At 44.6% G+C, this 20,076-nt stretch overlaps 1 protein-coding gene and 1 long non-coding RNA gene across 4 annotated transcripts in view; one reads left to right on the forward strand and one right to left on the reverse strand.

The window, feature by feature from the left end:
* Positions 1–1,246: 1,246 nt before the first annotated feature.
* LOC127047756 (uncharacterized) lies at positions 1,247–5,977 on the reverse strand. The gene is made up of 3 exons (XR_007773457.1): positions 5,843–5,977; positions 3,214–3,326; positions 1,247–1,291 (listed from the first exon to the last, which is right to left on the reverse strand). It is a non-coding gene; the product is annotated as an uncharacterized LOC127047756 (long non-coding RNA).
* A 1,623-nt stretch (positions 5,978–7,600) lies between these two features.
* The window catches only part of APPL2 (adaptor protein, phosphotyrosine interacting with PH domain and leucine zipper 2), a 61,191-nt gene continuing 48,715 nt past the window's right edge, over positions 7,601–20,076 (forward strand). The window contains exons 1-2 of one of the 3 annotated variants that reach the window (XM_050945629.1): positions 7,602–7,941; positions 16,207–16,305. In XM_050945629.1, coding sequence (XP_050801586.1) covers positions 7,888–7,941; positions 16,207–16,305 — 153 coding nt within the window. In that variant the 5' untranslated portion in view covers positions 7,602–7,887. Of the gene's footprint in view, positions 7,942–16,206; positions 16,306–17,349; positions 17,433–20,076 lie in introns of those variants that run through there. The other 2 variants (XM_050945650.1, XM_050945639.1) reach the window with 2 other exon arrangements.

The raw sequence follows: 20,076 nt of genomic DNA on the forward strand, positions 1-20,076 counted from the left end.
TGCATTGTGTTATTGAAATGGAACCCCTAGATACTGAACCTGGCCCTTGTTGCTGCCAACTCAGATGGGCAGAAGGGTTACACTAGAATAGGATATATCTACAGTGCCCAAGCCCCCCTTTCTGTCCACACACAAATCAGACCAATTTGGATCAGTAAGCACTCAAGACCCAGTTTGTAGGACCCTGTTTGTGGGGTTGGTCAGACTCAGGTTCAAGCCCTGTCATTTTGCAGTGTGGATGCAGGTCAAGCCATAGACCCAAGTCAGAAAGTCTGCATAGTGCAGTGTGGACATGTTAGCATGGCTGCATGACCCAGCTCCAGCATCTGTAGACCTGGGTCTGGCATCTGTAAACCCAGATTTACAATGCAACGGCAATTGTGGGCACTCAAATGCTGGCTTGGAAACACCAAGTCCCCAAGCCCAGGTCCCACAGGCTCGGATTTACAATACAGCATAGATATACCCTTACTGGCCCTGCAGACACTTATGCATAGGGTGACCAGATGTCCCGATTTTATAAGGACAGTCCCCATTTTTGGGTCTTTTTCGTATATAGGCTCCTATTACCCCCTCATCCCCATCCCGATTTTTCACACTTGCTGTCTGGTCACCCTACTTATGCACATGAACAACTTCATGCACATGACTAGTCCCCATGAACTCCATGTGTCTACACACAGGAGTAGAGTTAACCACATGTGTAAGTATCTGTGGAATCAGGGGCTACAGGTCAGATTTTTAAAGTTACTATTTAGGCACCTCACTCCCATTGAAATAAATGAGTTACGTGCCCAAATACCTTTAAAAATCTGGTAAATTTCTAAACATACATTTAATTTAAAGTGTTACCCCAGTATAATTCCAATATACTGCAGGGAAGAAAACATTCACCTACATCACCAATCAGGAGAACAAGACTGAGCAGTTCTTCCAGCAGGGGAAGAGGTTCTGGGGAACTCAGTGTCTGGTGCTCATAGTCAAATGCAAGAAGGACCATGTAACTAACCCCAATGTTCTTCATCAGTGAGGCTCAAACATTCAGGCAGGTAGCAATGTGGCTCTATTAGCATGCCAGTGCATGCTCACACACACATATTTTGGCGGCATTATCTATCTAGCTTCACTAGAAGAGCCATATTCCCTTCCCTAACTCAAGATAGCAGATAAGCCAATTCATTTTTTAAAATTATTCTAAGATTATTTTATTTTCAACTTAAAATAAATCACAGAAAAGACAGGCTTCCTCTTAGCAGTCTGTATATGTTAGCTGTCCCTTGAAGAAGGTATTCTGGCGGGGAGGGAGGTAAAACAGATAGATACTGACAAGTGCTTTTGAAGTCATATACTTTGCAAAATGCACCTTATTTGCACATAATCAATGCAAATTATATACAGGATAAACATGTTTACTGAAATCAAGTGCATCTGTAAACATCAATTTTAGGAGATTACTAACAGGTTTAATGGAAATAAATAAAGCCATGTGCTTTACATTAAAATGAAAATAAGACCTTGTTTACATGGAAATCATAAATCTCAATGGTATTTTATTTTGTCTTGGTATTGTTTTGTGATTCATAACAAAAAAAATCACAAGATAGTGTTCCTTTCTCTCAACAGGTAAATTTCCCTGCACAGTGCATGCTTTGTTATTTTTTTCAAACCCACCATTTTGCAGCAAACCTGTTGACTAAAACATCAAAGCTATAATATTAGGTTGTTTAACCTTTTTATTTATCCAGGATAGTTACAGTGTTTAGGAGAGATTATTACCCAAAAAACCCACCCCTAGTCCAAAGATCTCACAGTGTCCCATTGTTTTTGGGGGACGTTATATGGCCTGTGTATACAGGAGGTCAGCCTAGATGATCACAATGGTTCCTTCTGGCCTTGGAATCTACAAATCTCCTTGTTATTAAGCACATAGCTCAAGAATATGAAGCACTCTGTGTTTAAATACATAAATAGACTCGGCTAACTTAGCACATGTGATCTGTATATTACTACTCAGCCATTTCTCGTAGTGCTAAGTATGAGATATGCAGCTGAAAAGGAAGTATGATGCCATCTGCTCTTTAAAGTTATAATGGGATATGTGAAGGAGAAAATACAGTGATATGAGTTCCTCTAAAACTAATGTAGCTGGAAAAAATCATCATTAGATTTGCAAAATTACTTAAAGCCCTGTTTCATACAAAGAGCATGGCATATATTTAATGAAAACCATAATGCTACTTAGCAACAAATCCAGAATAAATATTTCACAAAATGCTAATACAAGCTTTACATAAATAGCTATGGTACTTTAAAAATAAATATTGCAGTGTTCAGTATCATTATAGCTAATTATAATGATTAGACTTTGCTATAATAAAACAATTTAGAACAATCAGGACTAGAGAGGACTCCTAGGGGATCTAAGAAAACTAGGTAAGTGGAAGATTAATTTCAGTGTTCACAAATACAAGGGAACAAACCTTGTGGAAGAAGCAATTTAGGTTATTATTATGCATTGCTAATTTCTAAATTAACTATAACCATTCAGGAAAAGGACCCTGACATCACTGTCTGCAGTTCAATGAAAATCTCTGATGAATGTGCGAAGGGCAATCAAAAATATTAAGATATATATAAAGAATGGGATAGACAATGTTACAATGCCCTTATACAAGTCAATAGTTCACCCACCTATTGAATGAAATATTCAGTTCTGGTCAAGCTATCTCAAAAAAAAGCCTCAGCAGAAATGGAAGGAGTCTAGAGATGGCCAATGAAATGTATAGAGAGGCATGGAAAAATTAAGGATAAACTTTTGAAAAAGGCTTGTGACACTTACGAAGATAATTCCCATTTTCAAATGTGATTTAGGCAATTGGGAGCCTAACTCTTAATGATACACTGAGATTTGCATTTCTAAGGGCCAGATATTCAAAATCTCATTGATTTCAATGGATGTTAGGCATCTAACCTACTGAAGTGATTTTGAAAATCCCAGTAGTTGTCTATCTTTAGGGACTTAGGCTCCTATGTCACTTAATGTGCTTTTGAAAAATTTACCCAAGGGCTGTTAAATTTAGAGAGGAGACAAGTAAGAAGTGCCATGAAAGAAGTACAGGTCTGTTGCATCTTACGCGCATTTAACATGTGCGATTTCAGCTTTATGTGGTCGGCAAAACCAGAACCAAAAGAAAAACAATTTTAATACTGTACCTGTAGTGCGGGCGATTCCGCTAGCCATTCAACTCAATGTAATTTTGACTACACGCAGTTTTCGCTTTACGTGCTAACTGCGGAACGGAACCCCCGCAGAAGATGAGACTCGCCTGTACACAAAACAATGAGAAGGTAAGTAGGCACAAGGAAACTTTCAATTAAGTTGAAAGGCAGCAAAATAAAAATAATACAAGAAATTCCGTTTTTATACAACATATTGTTAAGCTATGGAACTCATTGAAACAGTATGCCATTGATTGCAAGAGTTTAGCACGATTCAAAAAAGGATTAGACATTTATATGGATAAAATAAACTCCACCTGTTTGATAAAAGATAATATTAAGAGGTACAAACTCTCATGCTTTAGGGACCAAGCCAACTGCTAACTGCCTAACTTCCCCTATGGATACACTACTCCCTAACTAGCCATTATTTAGATTCTTACACCTTCCTCCAAATGGTAATAGCCTCAGTCAGAGACAGGATATCGGACCAGATGAACCACTGGTATGATCCATTAGGACAATTTATGCTCTTTGGGGCAGAGTCTGCCTTTTTGTTCTGTATTTGTATAATGACTAGCACAATGGGGTCCTAGCCTATGACTGGGGCTCCTATGTGGTTTGAGAATACAAAGTAACAATTCCTATGCCTCTATTTTTAAAAGGGTTTTGGTTACCAATTTCAAAAGAGACTGTTGAATTTGGATGCATTGATTGGGGGTGGGGGGCTCAACCTGATACATTAAATGTAATTTATAGCAAGTCTGTCCACTGGTACTGCTGCTTTGACTGATTGTGTAACTTTTCTTTATTGTGCTTTTAAGTTTATGTCAAGCATGCTCAGAGCTCTGGAACTTAAATATTGAGTTTTAAAATCTATATAAAATAGAGGGGCCTGATTTTCAGAAGTGCTGAGCATCCTCAGAAAGACAGGAGTATTTAAAGTGACTCGAATTGGGCACCCAAAAATTAAGACACCAAAAATTGATAGTCACTTATGACAATTTAGACCTTTCTTTAAAAAGATCTACTTTCTCTATGATTTTGCAGTTTTTATTTTTTACATTAAAATAGTTGCACTACGCTTCACTAGAACTGAAGGCAAAGTTACTCCATTCATGAAGCTGAATAATCCCTGTTACACACAATTATGAAAAAATTAGTTCTCTCTCCAGTGATCATGCACACACTAAATACCTTTGAGTCTATGATTTTGCAGTTTTTATTTTTTACATTAAAATAGTTGCACTACGCTTCACTAGAACTGAAGGCAAAGTTACTCCATTCATGAAGCTGAATAATCCCTGTTACACACAATTATGAAAAAATTAGTTCTCTCTCCAGTGATCATGCACACACTAAATACCTTTGAGTCCTGTTTGCACAGAACTAGCAGAACCAGTCATACCAAGTAAGTATGGTGCAGCACTAGAAAGATAATTATAGGCTTCCGAACTTGAATCATTAACTAAACAAAGCCACCAAGAAAAACAGGTGAGCTCTCAAAGGTTGTGTTCTCGAGAGTGTCGAAGACATGAAGCAAAGTCACGGGTGTTACCTTGGTTTGGGAAGTATTTCAGAGTACTTTGTTGTTGAACTACTCCCCCCATATGCAAAACCATGAGGAAAAAGAAGTGGACAGTTATCGGAGGACGGAAGTGGCCTGCTAGACACAGTTAAGAAATCATCCACAAATGTCCTCAAGCTAATTTAAGAGGCATGAATACCCTCTGGCCATAGCATGGAGTCTGAGATTCAAATGGGGTTTTAAAAAAATTTTAACAAAAAAATGCCAGGACTCCAAGACAAATGGAGACAAACTCTATCACATGCTAGCATGACAGGTTCAAAAGGGTCTTCTTTACAGAAGTTTTCTTCACAGGTTACCACACCATCTTAAAGACCTCTGTAACACAATTAATATTTAAAACTTTGTTATTTCTGTTTTCTCCAGACATGAATGTATTGATTCTGTCTCTTATACTTGATACATGTGAAATACTAGCTGATTATCTTTGTAGCTATGCGGTCTCTTTCCTGAGGGAGGCAAAGTGAAGTCAACGTGACAATCCAGTTTGCTGATTTTAATTAAGGGACTGGAACAGAGAGTCCAACTTCAGCGCTGGCAGAGCAAAGCCATGCCAAGGCAGACTTGGCACATTGGGTTAAAGGGTCATATCAGAAGCAACACCGTTCAACATCAGACCAACATAAATTCCGAAGCAATATAACTTAGCCAGAAGTACAGTGCCTGATGACTGTTTGTCAAACTTAATTAACGTTAACCGTCTTTCAGTTGATTTGCAAAATTTTCCTTATGCCCCACCGCTTATGTACTTTCTGCAATCAGGAGGACAGACTGCTTTAGCAGTCACCTTGTTTGCATTTTAAGGTGTTTATAATGTTTTAAGAAACACAAAAGCAGCAAAATTAACAGATTTAGATGCAACAGATGGGCACTGAGATTAATGGGAGCAGAGTTAGGCCAATACTGAGCAGTTTTGAAATTTCCACCCTGTATGTACTTAAAAAAGAAAAAGAAAAAGGCGAGAGCAACATCATAACCATATGAACAGAGTGGAAACTTCTCTGTGGGGCCAGTGTCAGATCATTTTAGACCTACAATTTTAATGTTTCCTGTTTGATCAATGTGTAGTTCCTCTGGACACTTAAAGCCATTCTTTTTAAAGGGGCTGCTGATTTTGGTTGCCTCAGTTACTGGTCTTCAGACACCTTGGATCAATGAGAGATACAGCTCTTGGGCACCTTTGAAAAATCAGAAAAGTCATTAGCCTTGGTCACAAAATGCTTCATGGCATGTCCAAATGTGGAATTTAGACACCCCATGCAATTAAGATACTCCAGGTTAAAAATTTGCCCTTGTTAGTAAGGGATGAAGCACTCAGCACATTCCCTTTCAGGGTAGAAGCGAGCCATGAGCACTCTGCTTCTGTAATTTTGGGCTGCCAAGTAGACAGACAAGAAAGGCTGCTCTAACTTACACGAGGGGCTGCACTCAGGGGCGGCTCTAGGCCCCAGCACGCCAAGCGCGTGCTTGGGGCGACAAGCCACTGGGGGCTCTCTGCCAGTCGCCGCGAGGGTGGCAGGCAGGCTGCTTTCGGCGTCTTGCCTGCGGAGGGTCCGCTGGTCCCGCGGCTTCGGTGGACCTCCCACAGGCGTGCCTGCGGAGGGTCCCCTGGTTTTGCGGCTGCGGGACCAGTGGACCCTCTGCAGGTAAGCTCCTGAAGGCAGCCTGCCTGCCATGCTTGGGGCAGCAAAATGCTTAGAGCAGCCCCTGGCTGCACTGGCCCTACAGAGTAACCCATAGAATCTGTGAGCCCCCTTCACTTCCACTCTTGGGCTGTGACTTCTGTGCAGCACTGCTTGAAAAGCAGAGCACAGAATCTGGCCCACACAAGACAGACAACAATATGTCTAAACACAAAGTGTGTGGGGACAGACAGGATGTATGAGTTTCACAACATCACCAAGGAGAATTAAAAAGTTGGAGGGGGAGGGGAAACGTCTCCTCATGCCCCTTACTGCTTGTGCCAGTGGACAGGCCTGCAGATGCGAGAGTGGGGAGAACAGATCACTGAAACCTCAGGAGAGTGACTGTCAGATTTATGTTCTAATAAATCCTCTGAAGATAGAGTGACCAGATGTCCCGATTTTATAGGGACAGTCCTGATTTTAGGGACTTCTTCTTATATAGGCTCCTATTACCCCCCACCCCATCCTGATTTTTTACATTTGCTATCTGGTCACCCTATCTGAAGCTGTGTTCCATGGGGAAGTTGTAGACAGGTCACTGGCCTGGTGCAGCGGGAGGTCCAAGGGTGGATTGGAGTGTTGGAGAGCAAATCCCCTGCACTCATCCCAGAGGCAGCTTCTGTGCTGGAGGCTTGGGGCTGGCTTTGCGCGCTGTGCATTGTGCCCCACTCCAGGCCACCCCTCCATCATGACAAAATGCAGATAGTGGCTGACCACTGGATTTGCTGTTAAACTTAATTTTATTGTCGCATTTAATTCAGTTGGGAAGTGAGGCCAGCAACTCAAAGTGTCAGTGCATATCTAGCAACTATCCCTCATTTCCAGGCACATCCCTCAGTTTAGTCCCCAAGTTCCACTCAACTGTAGCATCCCCTCACTTTTCTTGGCCTTCCCACCGGATACAGGGACACACGAAAGTGAAAGTATTGGAAACCTTTCCCCGCCCCCCTCCCCGGTTATTTTAGGTGTCCTGTGCGTGAATAATTTCCCCGGGTCCCTCATTTTATGTCTTGGTCACGCATTGAGCCACCCACCCGGGCGTGACAGGGAGTTTCGCGTCTGTGGCGCTGCAAAGAGTTAACCCAGGCAGGAAGCGCTCGGCAGCCACGCTTCCTGCCAGGGGAGCTCCCCAGCTGTCCCTCTTCCTCGTGACTCGCTGCCTTTCGGGAGGAGGAGGAGCGGTCCTGCCTCGGGGCCCGGGTGGCAGGCTCGGCTGGGGCGTCCGGCTGTGTTTACCCGACTCCCGCAGAAAGCAGCCGCGGGGAGGGGGCAGAAGCCCGGGCTGGAAACCCCGCTCTCCGCTGCAGCCGGCCGAGCAATACGTGTCGGGGCCGGGAGGCTCTGCAGCCGCGGAGTTCATCCGGCTCAGTTACTCCCGCTCCGCGGAGAGCCACCATGCCCGCCGTGGACAAACTCCTCCTGGAAGAGGCTTTGCAAGACAGCCCGCAGGTACCCGCCCCCCACCTCTGCCTTATCGCTGCTCTTGAGCTTTCCCTCCGGGGAGCCCCCCAGCCCGAGCCGCTCTCAGGCTGGCGGGAGGTGCCTCTGCTGCGGGTGCCGCGCGGCGTTTCACAGGCCAGTTCGGGGCTGGGGGGTCACTAATCCCGCCGTGCTCTGGGGCTAGCCCTGCTCGGGCCGTGCAGCGCCGGTGCCCGTGACGCACCTGCATTTACAGCGGAGTGAAGGCCACACGGGATTCAGCAGGCCCGAGCAAAGGGAGGAGGGGTGTGAAACCTCCAAGCCCGGCCGGTGGTTTTGGGCGGTGGTGAGACGCGGAGCAAGAATAACAAATGGTAACAACAGGAGTTAGTGTTATACCACGTTGTGCTTCTGCAGCGCTTTTCAGCTGCAGCTCACAGTGCGCATGGAAAAAGATGGGTGGGAGGCATGCCACCATTTTACAGGTTGGGAAAATTGAGGCACGGCGGGGGTTAGGTGGTTTACAGCGACCTAGGTGAACATCATCTTTTTGCTGTGGAGGCGGGGAAGTAGCCACCCAGGAGTAGGCTGAGCAGATTCTCAAAGTGGAGAAATTAGATCAGCTGTCACTGGGGGCAGGACTGCAGGGGAGGGTTTTATAGACCGTCTGGGAGGGGTTGGCACCTGGGATGAGAAAAGGGTGCCCTGCCCTCTTTTCTCTGTCAAACTACTCCCTCCCTCTCACTGGTTGGATGCAGGCTCCAAGGATTTCCCAGCAGAGGGACCTGTGGGGGGGAAATAAGGTGTCAGCCTGTGACATGTCTTACAGGCAATGGTGCTTGAGGTGCATGTACACTTAGCCAGCCTGCTGTTGGTTTCCCTAGCTCCTCTGACCAGGGTGGTGAGAAACTTCAGGGTTTATAAAACTGGGACAAAATATTGTTTGTTGTAAAACTGAGAGAGACACCAGGGGAGTTGCTGAAAATAGGGATGATCCTGGGTTTTAGGGACATAGTCGCTGAATGGATTCATAGCACTAGATCCAGATTCTTACTGCCCTCTCCACTTCCACCCCTGGGGGCTGGAGAAGAATTTCCTTGTATTAGACTAGATACTTTCCCTTCTGTATAGCACGCTCTGCACCAGGGGTGGGCAAACTTTTTGGCCTGAGGGCCATATTGGGTCTCCAAAATAGTATGGAGGGCCGGTTAGTGGAGGCTGTACCTCCCCAAACAGCCAGGCATGGTGTGGCCTGGCCCCTCCTCCTATCTGACCCCTCCTGCTTCTTGCCCCCTAATGGCCCCCAAGGACTCCTGCCTCATCCAAACCTCCCTGTTCCCTGTCCCCTGACAGCCCCTGGAACCCCCGCCACCTCATCCAACCCCTCCTCTCATTCCTGACTGTCCCCCAGGGACCCCTGCCCCATCCAGCCACCCTTTCTCCCTGTCCTCTGACTGCCTCCAGAACCTCTGCCCCTGACTGCTCCCCACTGCCCTATCCAAACCCTCCTCTCCTTCCTGATTGCCTCCCGGGGATGCCTGCCCCATTCAACCCCCCTGTTCCCTGCCCTCTGACCACCCCAACCTCTGTCCACACCCCTGACCACCACCCTGAACTCCCCTGCCTTCTATCCAACCCCGCCCCCCACTTCTGCTGCCTTACTGCGCTGCCTGGAGCACCGATGAATGGCAATGCTACAGCTGCGCCACCCAGGGTGCCGGGACAGGCAGCTGTGCAGCTCGGCTGGAGGCAGCCGCACCGCTGCGCAGCTCATAGCACCAGGTCAGGCCCCAGCTCTGCAGCTGTACTGCCCCAGGAACTCACAGCTCTGCTGCCCAGAGCATTGTGCCAGCAGCAGAGCAAGCTAAGGCTGCGGGGGAGGGGGAACAGTTGGGGAGGGGCTGGGGGCTAGCATCCCAGGGCAGAAGGTTGGGGGCTGGGCAGGAGGGTCCCCAGTGGCCTGCAGGCAGTAATTTGCCTGCCTCTGCTCTAGACCACACAATGAGCTCCATGTTAGGCCAGCTGCAGCCAATGCTGCGTCCTGGGCTGGCTTTAGGAAGTTCAGGGCCCAACTGGAACATTTTTGGCGGGGCCCTGGCAGGGATGACTTAAAAAAAAAATGTTAAAAAAAGGGGGGTGTGGGGCTGGCTGGATATAGGGGCTGGCTGTGGACAGGGCAGGTGGTGCGGGGCTGGTGTGGGCAGGGGGTGCGGGTACCGGGGGTCCAGCCCACCCTGTACAGTAAGTGCCCCCTCCTCCTCCTCCCTCTCCCACTGGGGTAGCAGCAGCAGCTCAGGGCTCGGGGGCTATTTAAAGGGCCCAGGGCTCCCCTGCTTCTACCGCCCTAGCCCTTTAAATAGCCTCAGGAGCCTGGGGTATTGGGGGGCTCCCGGGGCTATTTAAAGGACCGGGGCAGCAGAGGCAGCTGGAGCCCTGGCCCTTTAAATAGTTCCCAGAGCCCCCCACTACCCCAGGGCTCTGGGGGCTAAAGGGCCCGGGGCTCCCCTGCTTCTACCGCCCCAGCCCTTTAAATAGCCCCCAGAGCCCTGGGGAAGCGAGGGGACTCCCACAGCTATTTAAAGGGCTGGAGTGGTAGAAGCAGTGGGAGCCTGGACTTTTTAAATAGCCCCCAGAACCCCACAGCCCTACCCCATGGCTCCAGCAGTGGGGCTCTGGTGGCAATTTAAAGGGCCTGGGGCTCCAGCCCCTGCTGGGAGCCCAAGGCCCTTTAAATTGCCCCCTGGGGAAGTCGGGCCATGCTGGTGCAGCGCACCGGCTCTTGCTGGTATGCTGTACCAGGGCTTGGGTGCGGGGCCCGATTCAGGGGAATCGGGTGAATCGGCCTAAAGCCAGCCCTGGCTGCATCCCTATTGGAAAAGCAAACCATGGACCTGGGGAATGCTCCAAACAGAGGAGAGGCTAGCATATGGCCTGCATTGTTGGTGAGAGGGAGAGAAGGAGGAGCCCTGAAAGTTGAGGCAAAAAGAATGGGGAGGGGAAAATTGCGGAAGGCAGGGAGATTCTATGGGGGTCTAGGGAGGAAGAGGGAAAGGTCGGGAAACAGAAGTCAGAGGGTGCGGTTTATGGATGGGGAAGAGAGGGGACTTCACCAAGGGATGGGAAGAGGGGCACTTGTGGGAAGGGGAGTGTATGTGTAAGGCATGATGAAGAAAGAGAAACAAAAGGAAGTGGCAGTATAGGGAGGAAAGAAAGGAGGACGGGTTGAGTGGTAATTAGGAGAGAAGTAAAGTCCTAGATCCATGGCAAGGAGAAACAGTAGTCTCCCCAGGATGGATCTGCTGAGCCTCTGCGACTCCCATTCTACTACCACCCCAAATTGTCTGGTCCTTGACCAGCAGGAGGAAGGAAATCAGTGCTTGGAGGAATCACAGCCTCCTTCCTTTTGATACAGGTGGCACCCCACAATTTACTGAACTAGAGTAGATTTATTATTAATATTACTTAATAGTTATGGTGTTTACATCTCCAAGGCTCAATACAAATATTAATTTTGAAGAACTTTATATAGCAACTAAGTAAACTCATTTTTCTGCTCCGACAACACCATCTCACATGATTAAAAATTTAACAAAAACTGAAAGCAACCAAAGAAAGCACAGACTAGGGTTTATAAGTCTCCCCACTCTTTCATGGCCTGAAACAAAGGAGCTTAACCCTTCCTTTACAATAGGTGGAAATACTGGAAGAGTAAAAACTAGTAAACCTAACTTTTGCAGGACATTTTTCGCTTGATTTCTTCATCATTTGTTGTTTAATCTAGGTTTCTGGAAAATTATTTCACTTTTGCATAATTGCCATATGGTCCTGATTTTTTTAATCATAAATTAATTCATTCATATGAATTTTTAATTCACAAAATTAATTACATTTTCAATATAGTAACTTTTTGCATGCAAGAGGCCTGATTCTCTGCTGTCTTAATATTTGTGTTGTGGTAACACCTAGGAACCTGTCATGGACCAGGACCTCATTTTGCTGGATGCTGTACAAACACAGAACAAAAAGACTGTCTCTGCCCCCAAAGAGCTTAATGTCTAGCACCTTGTATAGTAATTGACTCCTGAACAAAGTGGGCCTGATCCTCTTTTGGGCTGTACCTTGTATAGTCATTTTCAGAAAGGCAAAAGGAGAACAAAATGGACATGAAACAATTCCTTTTCGACAAGGTGCCAGGCAGTGGAGAATTAGGCATAAGTTATTTATTAATAAGGTTTGCAAAGCTCACTTTCTCTCCAAGAGTAATGTAATTATATCTTCATTGTCCCCAAGCATTATACAAAAAAGCCCCCACCTGAATGTATTCCATTTAAAGTGTTTGACTGCAAATTAGGAGACAGACTGACCCAAGTAGCCATGCTGAATTCAAAAACTCATGTGAAGACTGGATTTGGCCCCATGTTTTCAGCAGCAAAGGTGGAGGCATGATTAATGAAGCCTCCAGAGAAATGTAAAAAGGTTATGTTTGGATTACCATGGGTTCACTGGTGCAGCATTATCTATTATGTAAGAATTTGACAAAACAGCAACAAGTAAATTATGCATCTGTTTTAAACCAGTGTAACTAACAAATGGTGATTTTAAAAAGAAACATCATAAAGATTTTTGAACCTTAACATCCAAACTATTTGAATCATTTATAGGGCTTATTATTTTTGAACAAAAGTGCTAATTGAGGTCAAGATTTAATGAATAAATAAATGGGTATATAAAATTAAGTTGCATATTTAGGCATCTGAATAAATAAAGCTGGGATTTTTCAAGGCACCTGTGCTAATTTCAATAGAATGTAGGCTTCTAGCAGCCATCTGTGCCCCATATTATAAAAATATATACTTAGGAGCCTAACTTTAGGCATCTATTTTTTTGAAAATCTTGGCCTGAGAATTTTCTTGCTTAACATTTCCCATAATTCTGTTGCTTTATCCTGTAACCACAATCCTTTGTTTATTGTGTCTGGTGAATCAGTCTTTTGTCACAGCACAGTATAATGATACTCACTGTTAGGTAAAGGAAAAGATGGGGTTATAGAGAATAGAAGTTTTAAATTAGCAAAACTATAGTCAGTGATTGCAACAATTCAAATCTAAGTATTTTTGCAAATTAGTATGTGTTTCAATTATTAAAATCCAGGCTGAGGCCCTGTTCTGGAAACTCTCAGAACATGGGGCTCCCATTGAAAGGAAGTGCTGCATGTCAAGGGCTTGCAGGATCAGGCCCTATGTGGCTTTCTATTGGTGTGTTTTGAATTCTTTCCCTCTTTGATTTGTATGTGCTGGCGTTTTAATGAAAACAATATTTTGCACTTCTAATGCTCCTTTTTATCCTGCCATCTTAAAGTTCTTTCCAAGTATCAGTTATCCCCCACGATAGGTAGTAATATACCAATTTAATATTAATAAACTGAGGTGTTGTGAGATTAAGTGATTTACCCAAGGTAAGCAAGTACAGCCATGCAGAATCTAAAATAAGACGTCCAGTCACCTGTTTTAATTACTAGACCAGGGCTCGGCAACCTTTCAGAAGTGGTGTGCCGAGTCTTCATTTAGTCACTCTAATTTAAGGTTTCATATGCCAGTAATACATTTTAACGTTTTTAGAAGGTCTCTTTCTAGAAGTCTATAATATATAACTAAACTATTGTTGTATACAAAGTAAACACAGGTTTTTAAAATGTTTAAGAAGCTTCATTTAAAATTAAAATGCAGAGCCCCCTGGACTGGTGGCCAGGACCCAGGCAGTGTGAGTGCCACTGAAAATCAGCTTGTGTGCCGCCTTCGGCACACGTGCCATAGGTTGCCTACCCCTGTACTAGACAATGCTACTTCACACCATAAATAGACACTTCTCAGCAGAGATGAAATCAGACATTGTCTTAGTCTAAAAATCTCAGCAGAGGTGGTTTGAATCTCTCAGAAGCAATGTAAAATCTCTGCAAGGAGATTTGCAAAGAAAAGTAAATGTCCTGGAGAAGCAAGGTTGCATCCTCCCAAATAGTGATGCTTCTTATAGCTTTCCTGATACAATAAAATAAATTCCCATGATTAGCATCTAGATACTTCAGGCACATTAGAGATGACTAAGATAGGACGGATAAAACACTGACTAGGTATCAGGTCTAATATGGTTATTAAAGTACTAGAGTTTATGGTAGACAGATGGAACTAATGCAGAGTAATTTAGCTGTGCAAATAGGGAAGACCTTTTCATTTAGTGTCAAACAGATTGGATTGACCAGTTAGGCCACTTTGAATTACCAAGGCCATGTCTACATCTAAAATTTTGCAGCGCTGGTTGTTAAAGCTGTATTAGTACAGCTGTATAGGGCCAGCGCTGCAGAGTGGCCACACTTACAGCAACCAGCGCTGCAAGTGGTGTTAGATGTGGCCACACTGCAGCGCTGTTGGGCGGCTTCAAGGGAGGTTCGGGGAACGCGAGAGCAAACCGCGGCGAAGCTGGTCTCCTTTCCCGGTTTGCTCTCTCGTTCCCCGAACCCCCGAACAAGCAGGTCTCCTTCCCTGCGGTTTGCTGGGTGGTTCGGGGAACGCGAGAGCAAACCCGGGAAAGGAGACCAGCTTCGCCGCGGTTTGCTCTCGCGTTCCCCGAACCCCGAGCAAGCAGGTCTCCTTCCCTGCGGTTTGCAGGGTGGTTCCGGGAACGCGAGAGCAAACCGGGAAAGGAGACCAGCTTCGCCGCGGTTTGCTCTCGCGTTCCCGGAACCACCCAGCAAACCGCAGGGAAGGAGACCTGCTTGCTCGGGGTTCGGGGAACGCGAGAGCAAACCGCGGCGAAGCTGGTCTCCTTTCCCGGTTTGCTCTCGCGTTCCCGGAACCACCCAGCAAAACTCAGGGAAGGAGACCTGCTTGCTCGGGGTTCGGGGAACGCGAGAGCAAACCGCGGCGAAGCTGGTCTCCTTTCCCGGTTTGCTCTCGCGTTCCCGGAACCACCCAGCAAACCGCAGGGAAGGAGACCTGCTTGCTCGGGGTTCGGGGAACGCGAGAGCAAACCGCGGCGAAGCTGGTCTCCTTTCCCGGTTTGCTCTCGCGTTCCCGGAACCACCCAGCAAACCGCAGGGAAGGAGACCTGCTTGCTCGGGGTTCGGGGAACGCGAGAGCAAACCGGGGAAGGAGACCAGCTTGATTACCAGAGGCTTCCTCAGGTATGCTGGGATACCTGCTTATTCCACGGAGGTCAAGAAAAGCGCTGGTAAGTGTCTATATTTGATTACCAGCGCTGGATCACCAGCGCTGGATCCTCTACACCCGAGACAAAACGGGAGTACGGCCAGCGCTGCAAACAGGGAGTTGCAGCGCTGGTGGTGCCCTGCAGATGTGTACACCTCCTAAGTTGCAGCGCTGTAACTCCCTCACCAGCGCTGCAACTTTCTGATGTAGACAAGCCCCAAGATGCAGAATGACTTTCTGAAAGAGACACTGTCAAAGTTGCACTGCCAGCCCAACTTTTTACCTCCCCTTTACTTGTATTATCCTGATCTATTAAATTCACTTGCCCAGCACTAATCCCTGGCCTTGGTTTCTTCCTTTGCATGTAGCACTGCAACAATGTAATTTGCTGTCCCTGGCAATTCCACTGAAACAAGCCAAATGGATGCATTTCTCTAAGATAACACAAGTTATGTTTTCCTCTCTGCTGCTCACAAGAACAAAACAGAATGGCAGAGTGAAGAAACCATGCTTACAGGCATGCAGCACTAAGTGTATATGTATGACTGTTGTCACAATCCAACATACTGCTGTTGGGTCTAATTTTAAGTCTACCAGTTTTGGCAGTGTTCTTTTAAAAGTTATTCAACACAGAAGCCTCCTGAGATGGCATAATGGAAGATAATTTGTTCTGTTACCAAGGGGTGCTTTTAATTCATTCTAAGAGTAGAGAAATAAAACCAGCGATGGTGTTTTAACTGCAGGACCTTGGTATGGTTTGATTGCTGTAATCAGCAAGAGGAGTTTCAAGATTTGTTACATTCCTGACTATGCTGGTAGGAGTGTCTACTAATTAGAGCAAGAAGGTGTTTGTCATCAGGACTCTGCCATTGCTTTGCAGTGTAAACTTCTAGTCACATCATTTATTTGTGCATCAGTTTACCCATCCCTTTCTAGTGATCAATTGTGTTTTTTACATTGTTGGATAAAAGAAGCTGTACACTGTATATTCAAAGTCTTATTATGCTGATTGATTTGTTTTGCTACAGTTTAATTTCTTTTTTTTAATATTTCCATTTAGGAGTAAAACTTTTTGCTTTTTCTTTTATTAAAGACTCGCTCCTTGCTTAGTGTATTTGAAGAAGATGCAGGAACCCTTACAGATTATACAAACCAGTTGCTTCAAGCAATGCAGCGGGTCTATGGGGCTCAGGTAATCTTTCATTTGTGTTGACTTTGTTTGGCAAGCAGTAGAGGCAACCTTATTAATCTGCTCCTAACAGATGCACTGATTTGCAAAGGTGCAGAACATCTGCAGCTCCCTTTGATCTGTGCAGAAGCTGTGTGGTTGCTCTGCTCCTTTGAAAATCAGTCTCGATATTGTCACTCATTCCTGTCTTAGTGTTCCTCCACTTATTCAGAAAACTGAAATAAAATAAAATAAGGATCGTGGCACACACTTACCCTTGTGTATACTGCAAGGTCAACATTTTCAAACTTGGCTGACTAAAGTTAGGGTTAAATTTTCACTTAGATGCTCATATCCCCTTTGAAAATTGGATTTAGGCATGTGTATCATTCATATGCTCTTGAAAAATTTACCCTAAATCCCACTGAATTGTAGTGAAATTTAAGGATTTTCTGCACAGGGAGCTCTTCTGGAATATCTATTCCTGATTAATTCAATGTGTGGACAGTCTTAATCCAGAATAAGAGTGTTTTCTTCTGAATTAGCTAGTTCCACTGGATTCCTTGGATTAGTTTGATCCACTGAAATAAACTAATTTGGAATAGGGCACTCTTATTTCAGAATAAGAGTGTCCACACATGGAATTAATCAGGAATCGTTAATCTAATTTAAATTAATATCCTACCTTAGTCTAGATTAATTTTTGTATCCAGACAAACCTTTAGGCTCTTGAGTGCCTAAGGGACAGTTTTTTAAAGGTATTAAGGCACCTAAAGGTGCAGATAGACAGTGGGATTTTCAAAAGTGCCTAGGTACCTAACTAATTTAGATGTTTTTTGAAAATCCCACTAGACATCTTTCTGCATCTTTAGGCAACTAAATACTTTTGAAAAGGTGGCCATATTTTCCTTTTGAAAATGACACCCAAACTTCCAAATCACTTCGGCACCTTCAAATTTACCCCCTTGATCCTTATTTAGGTACTTTTATTAGGACCCTAAATATAGATTTAGATGCCTAATTTTAAGCAATCAAATTTAAAAATCCCTGCCCTAATATTCTGAACAGGAAACAGAATCCACATCTTGGGCCCAAACCTGCACCATTCCACTCTCACAAGAAGTCCCTTTGACCATAATAGGACTATGTAGGTAAGTAAGGCTTGAATGAGTAAGGGTTTGCAGAATCAGACATCTTATTCTATTTTTTTCCTTAAACTTAAGTGACTTTATATTCAAATGAATGCTCAGAATCTTTATAGGAGGAAAAACAAGGGTCCAGTGTTGCCAGCTCTCCCAATCTGATTGCAAGTCATATTTGAGATATTTGATGTTTTATTTAAAGCCCCAGCTCCAACAGACAAATGACGAAAAGAAAATCTCAGCTTTCATTAAAAAGTAAATTTCTAGCCCTTGTACTTGTGGAGCAAAGACAGAAATTATGACCCAAGTGCACCTTGAAAGCTCAAATCTCACAATGTGAATAAAATACCCAGATCCACAAAGATATTCAGGCTCCTAAGTTTCATTGATTTCAATGGAAATTAGAAGCCAAAATACCTTTATGTATTGAGGCCAAAGAAAACTTAGGTTTTAAAAATCAATAGGGTTTTTTAAAATTTTGTGATTTTGGTGGGCCTAACCCCTGATTTTTCAATAGTTGTGGCTGGCAAAACCCGCTGCCCTTGTTTTTGACTTCCACAGCTCAGAGGTAAGTGACTTTAATAGCTGTGTAAACATTGATTTACAGTATTCGTGGGAAGCAGGTAAATATAACCCTTATTTTACAGATAAGAAAACTAAAACAAAGGGAATGGACTTGCCTTAGGCAAGTCAGTAGAAAAGCTGGGTTCAGAACTCAAGGCTCCTTACTTTTGTGCTTATTCTTCTTCTATATCGTATTCCCTCTTAAAAAGGAACAGGACTGCTAGGACTTCCTGGTGGGCTATCAGTGAGGCCAACCATGGTGTTTTCTAATGAAACAACTGCTAAAGTGTGTTTGGCTCCTCACACAGATAGCAATTAATATTATGAACCTGATTTATTTAGATTATTCACAACTGAGGAATTCGTAATAAAACGTGAACATACAACAGATATCACTGACAGACTCCACTACATATTAGCAGTCCACACAGAGATTATTTTCAGGACATTCTCTTGGAACCAAAATAAATCCTCTTACACATCACTAATCCCCTTCCCCATCGAGGCAAGCAAACATTCATTTTGCAACAAGAGGTGTATGGTGCTCAAAAGAGCTGCCTTAAAAGTCTAGTACGATATTTTCAATGCTCAGTTGCTATTACAATGAATCGGACCTGGTTTTCAGATGTTCTGTGCAGCTCTGAAATTCTCAGGCATGCTACGTTACCTTTAATTAAAAAAAAGAATCAGGATCTATATAAACCATCACATATTCTTTAAGATTACATGCAAAGAATATAAGGACCTGAGTATAAAGATTTACAGCAAAACTGTGCAAAACAAGCTATTTTATTGTGGTTGTCTCTCTCACAGATAATATGATACTCTGAACATTAGTATTTTCTTGCTACTGATCCAGGGTTCATTTCAAACTGCATTTCTGGGCACTCAAACCCAATCTGATGCCATAGGATATTTATTCCCCAGGACAGCACACTGTCCACTAAGAGGTCATTAGCAATGCTGCTCACATTAGATGCAAGAAGCAATACTGAAAGCAGCTAGCAGTAGGACATTATCATTGACAGTGCTTCCAACATTAGCCACTAGGACCTGACTTTTACAAGTGACTGATTTTGCATTCCCAACTTTAAATGACTTAAAGCAGTGGTTCTCAACCAGGGGTATGTGATCTTCCAGGGGGTACATCAGCTCACCTAGATATTTGCCTAGTTTTACAACAGGCTACATAAAAAGCCACAGTGAAGTCAGTACAAACTAAAATTTCATACAGACAAAATGAGAGAGAGCAATTTTTCAGTAATAGTGGCTGTGACACTTTTTTGTATTTTTATGTCTGATTTGTAAACAAGTAGTTTTTAAATGAGGTAACACTTGGGGGTATGCAAGACAAATATGACTCCCGATAATGGTACAGTAGTCTGGAAAGGCAGAGAATCACTGCCTTAAGGGAGCCTGATTTGCAAAAAAGATTAAGCACCTGCCCCCTGAAAATGAGATTTCTCAAGTCAGGCACTCAAAATCAGTAGTCCCTGGCAAAAATGTAGAGCCCAAAGCAGCCAATGCAAGAAGTGCTTTGGAGGAGAATGGCCAAGGAGGAAGGGGGAAATAGGTCTGGCAAGGAGTAGGAGACTCAGTAATATAGCAAAGCATGGGTAGAGTGTAGTGAGAAGAAGAAAGGTTATGGGAAAGCAAGAAATAGAGAAGACAGATAACAGAGACTGAAGAGAAAAGCAAAGGAATGTGTCTCACCAGAGACAGCAAGTTTCATGAGTCACAGTCAGTGATGGATGGAGCCTCCCAATTCAATGGGTGTACTCAGCTGTTCTGCCTCTTCTTCTTCGCCGAACCAAAGGGGCACCAACCACATAGAGTATCCTGGTACCGCAACCGAAATCCTGGCCCGATGTGGAGTGGATGCTTGGGAAGGGGCGGGTGTCACAGCAACGGCTTCTGCCTCAGGGAGGTGGGCCTGGCTCCCTGAGAAGAGGTGTAGGGGCGGAGGATGCTGCTGCAAGTGGTCACTAACCCCAGGTCACAATGCCTAGAGCGAGGAACCAGGCCCAGCCCCGGAGGACAAAAGCCACCACTGTGGTTTCTGTGTGTGCAACTGAGCCCATAAGTCTCT

This window comes from Gopherus flavomarginatus, chromosome 1 (genome assembly GCF_025201925.1).
Source record: "Gopherus flavomarginatus isolate rGopFla2 chromosome 1, rGopFla2.mat.asm, whole genome shotgun sequence".
NCBI lineage: Eukaryota > Metazoa > Chordata > Testudines > Testudinidae > Gopherus > Gopherus flavomarginatus.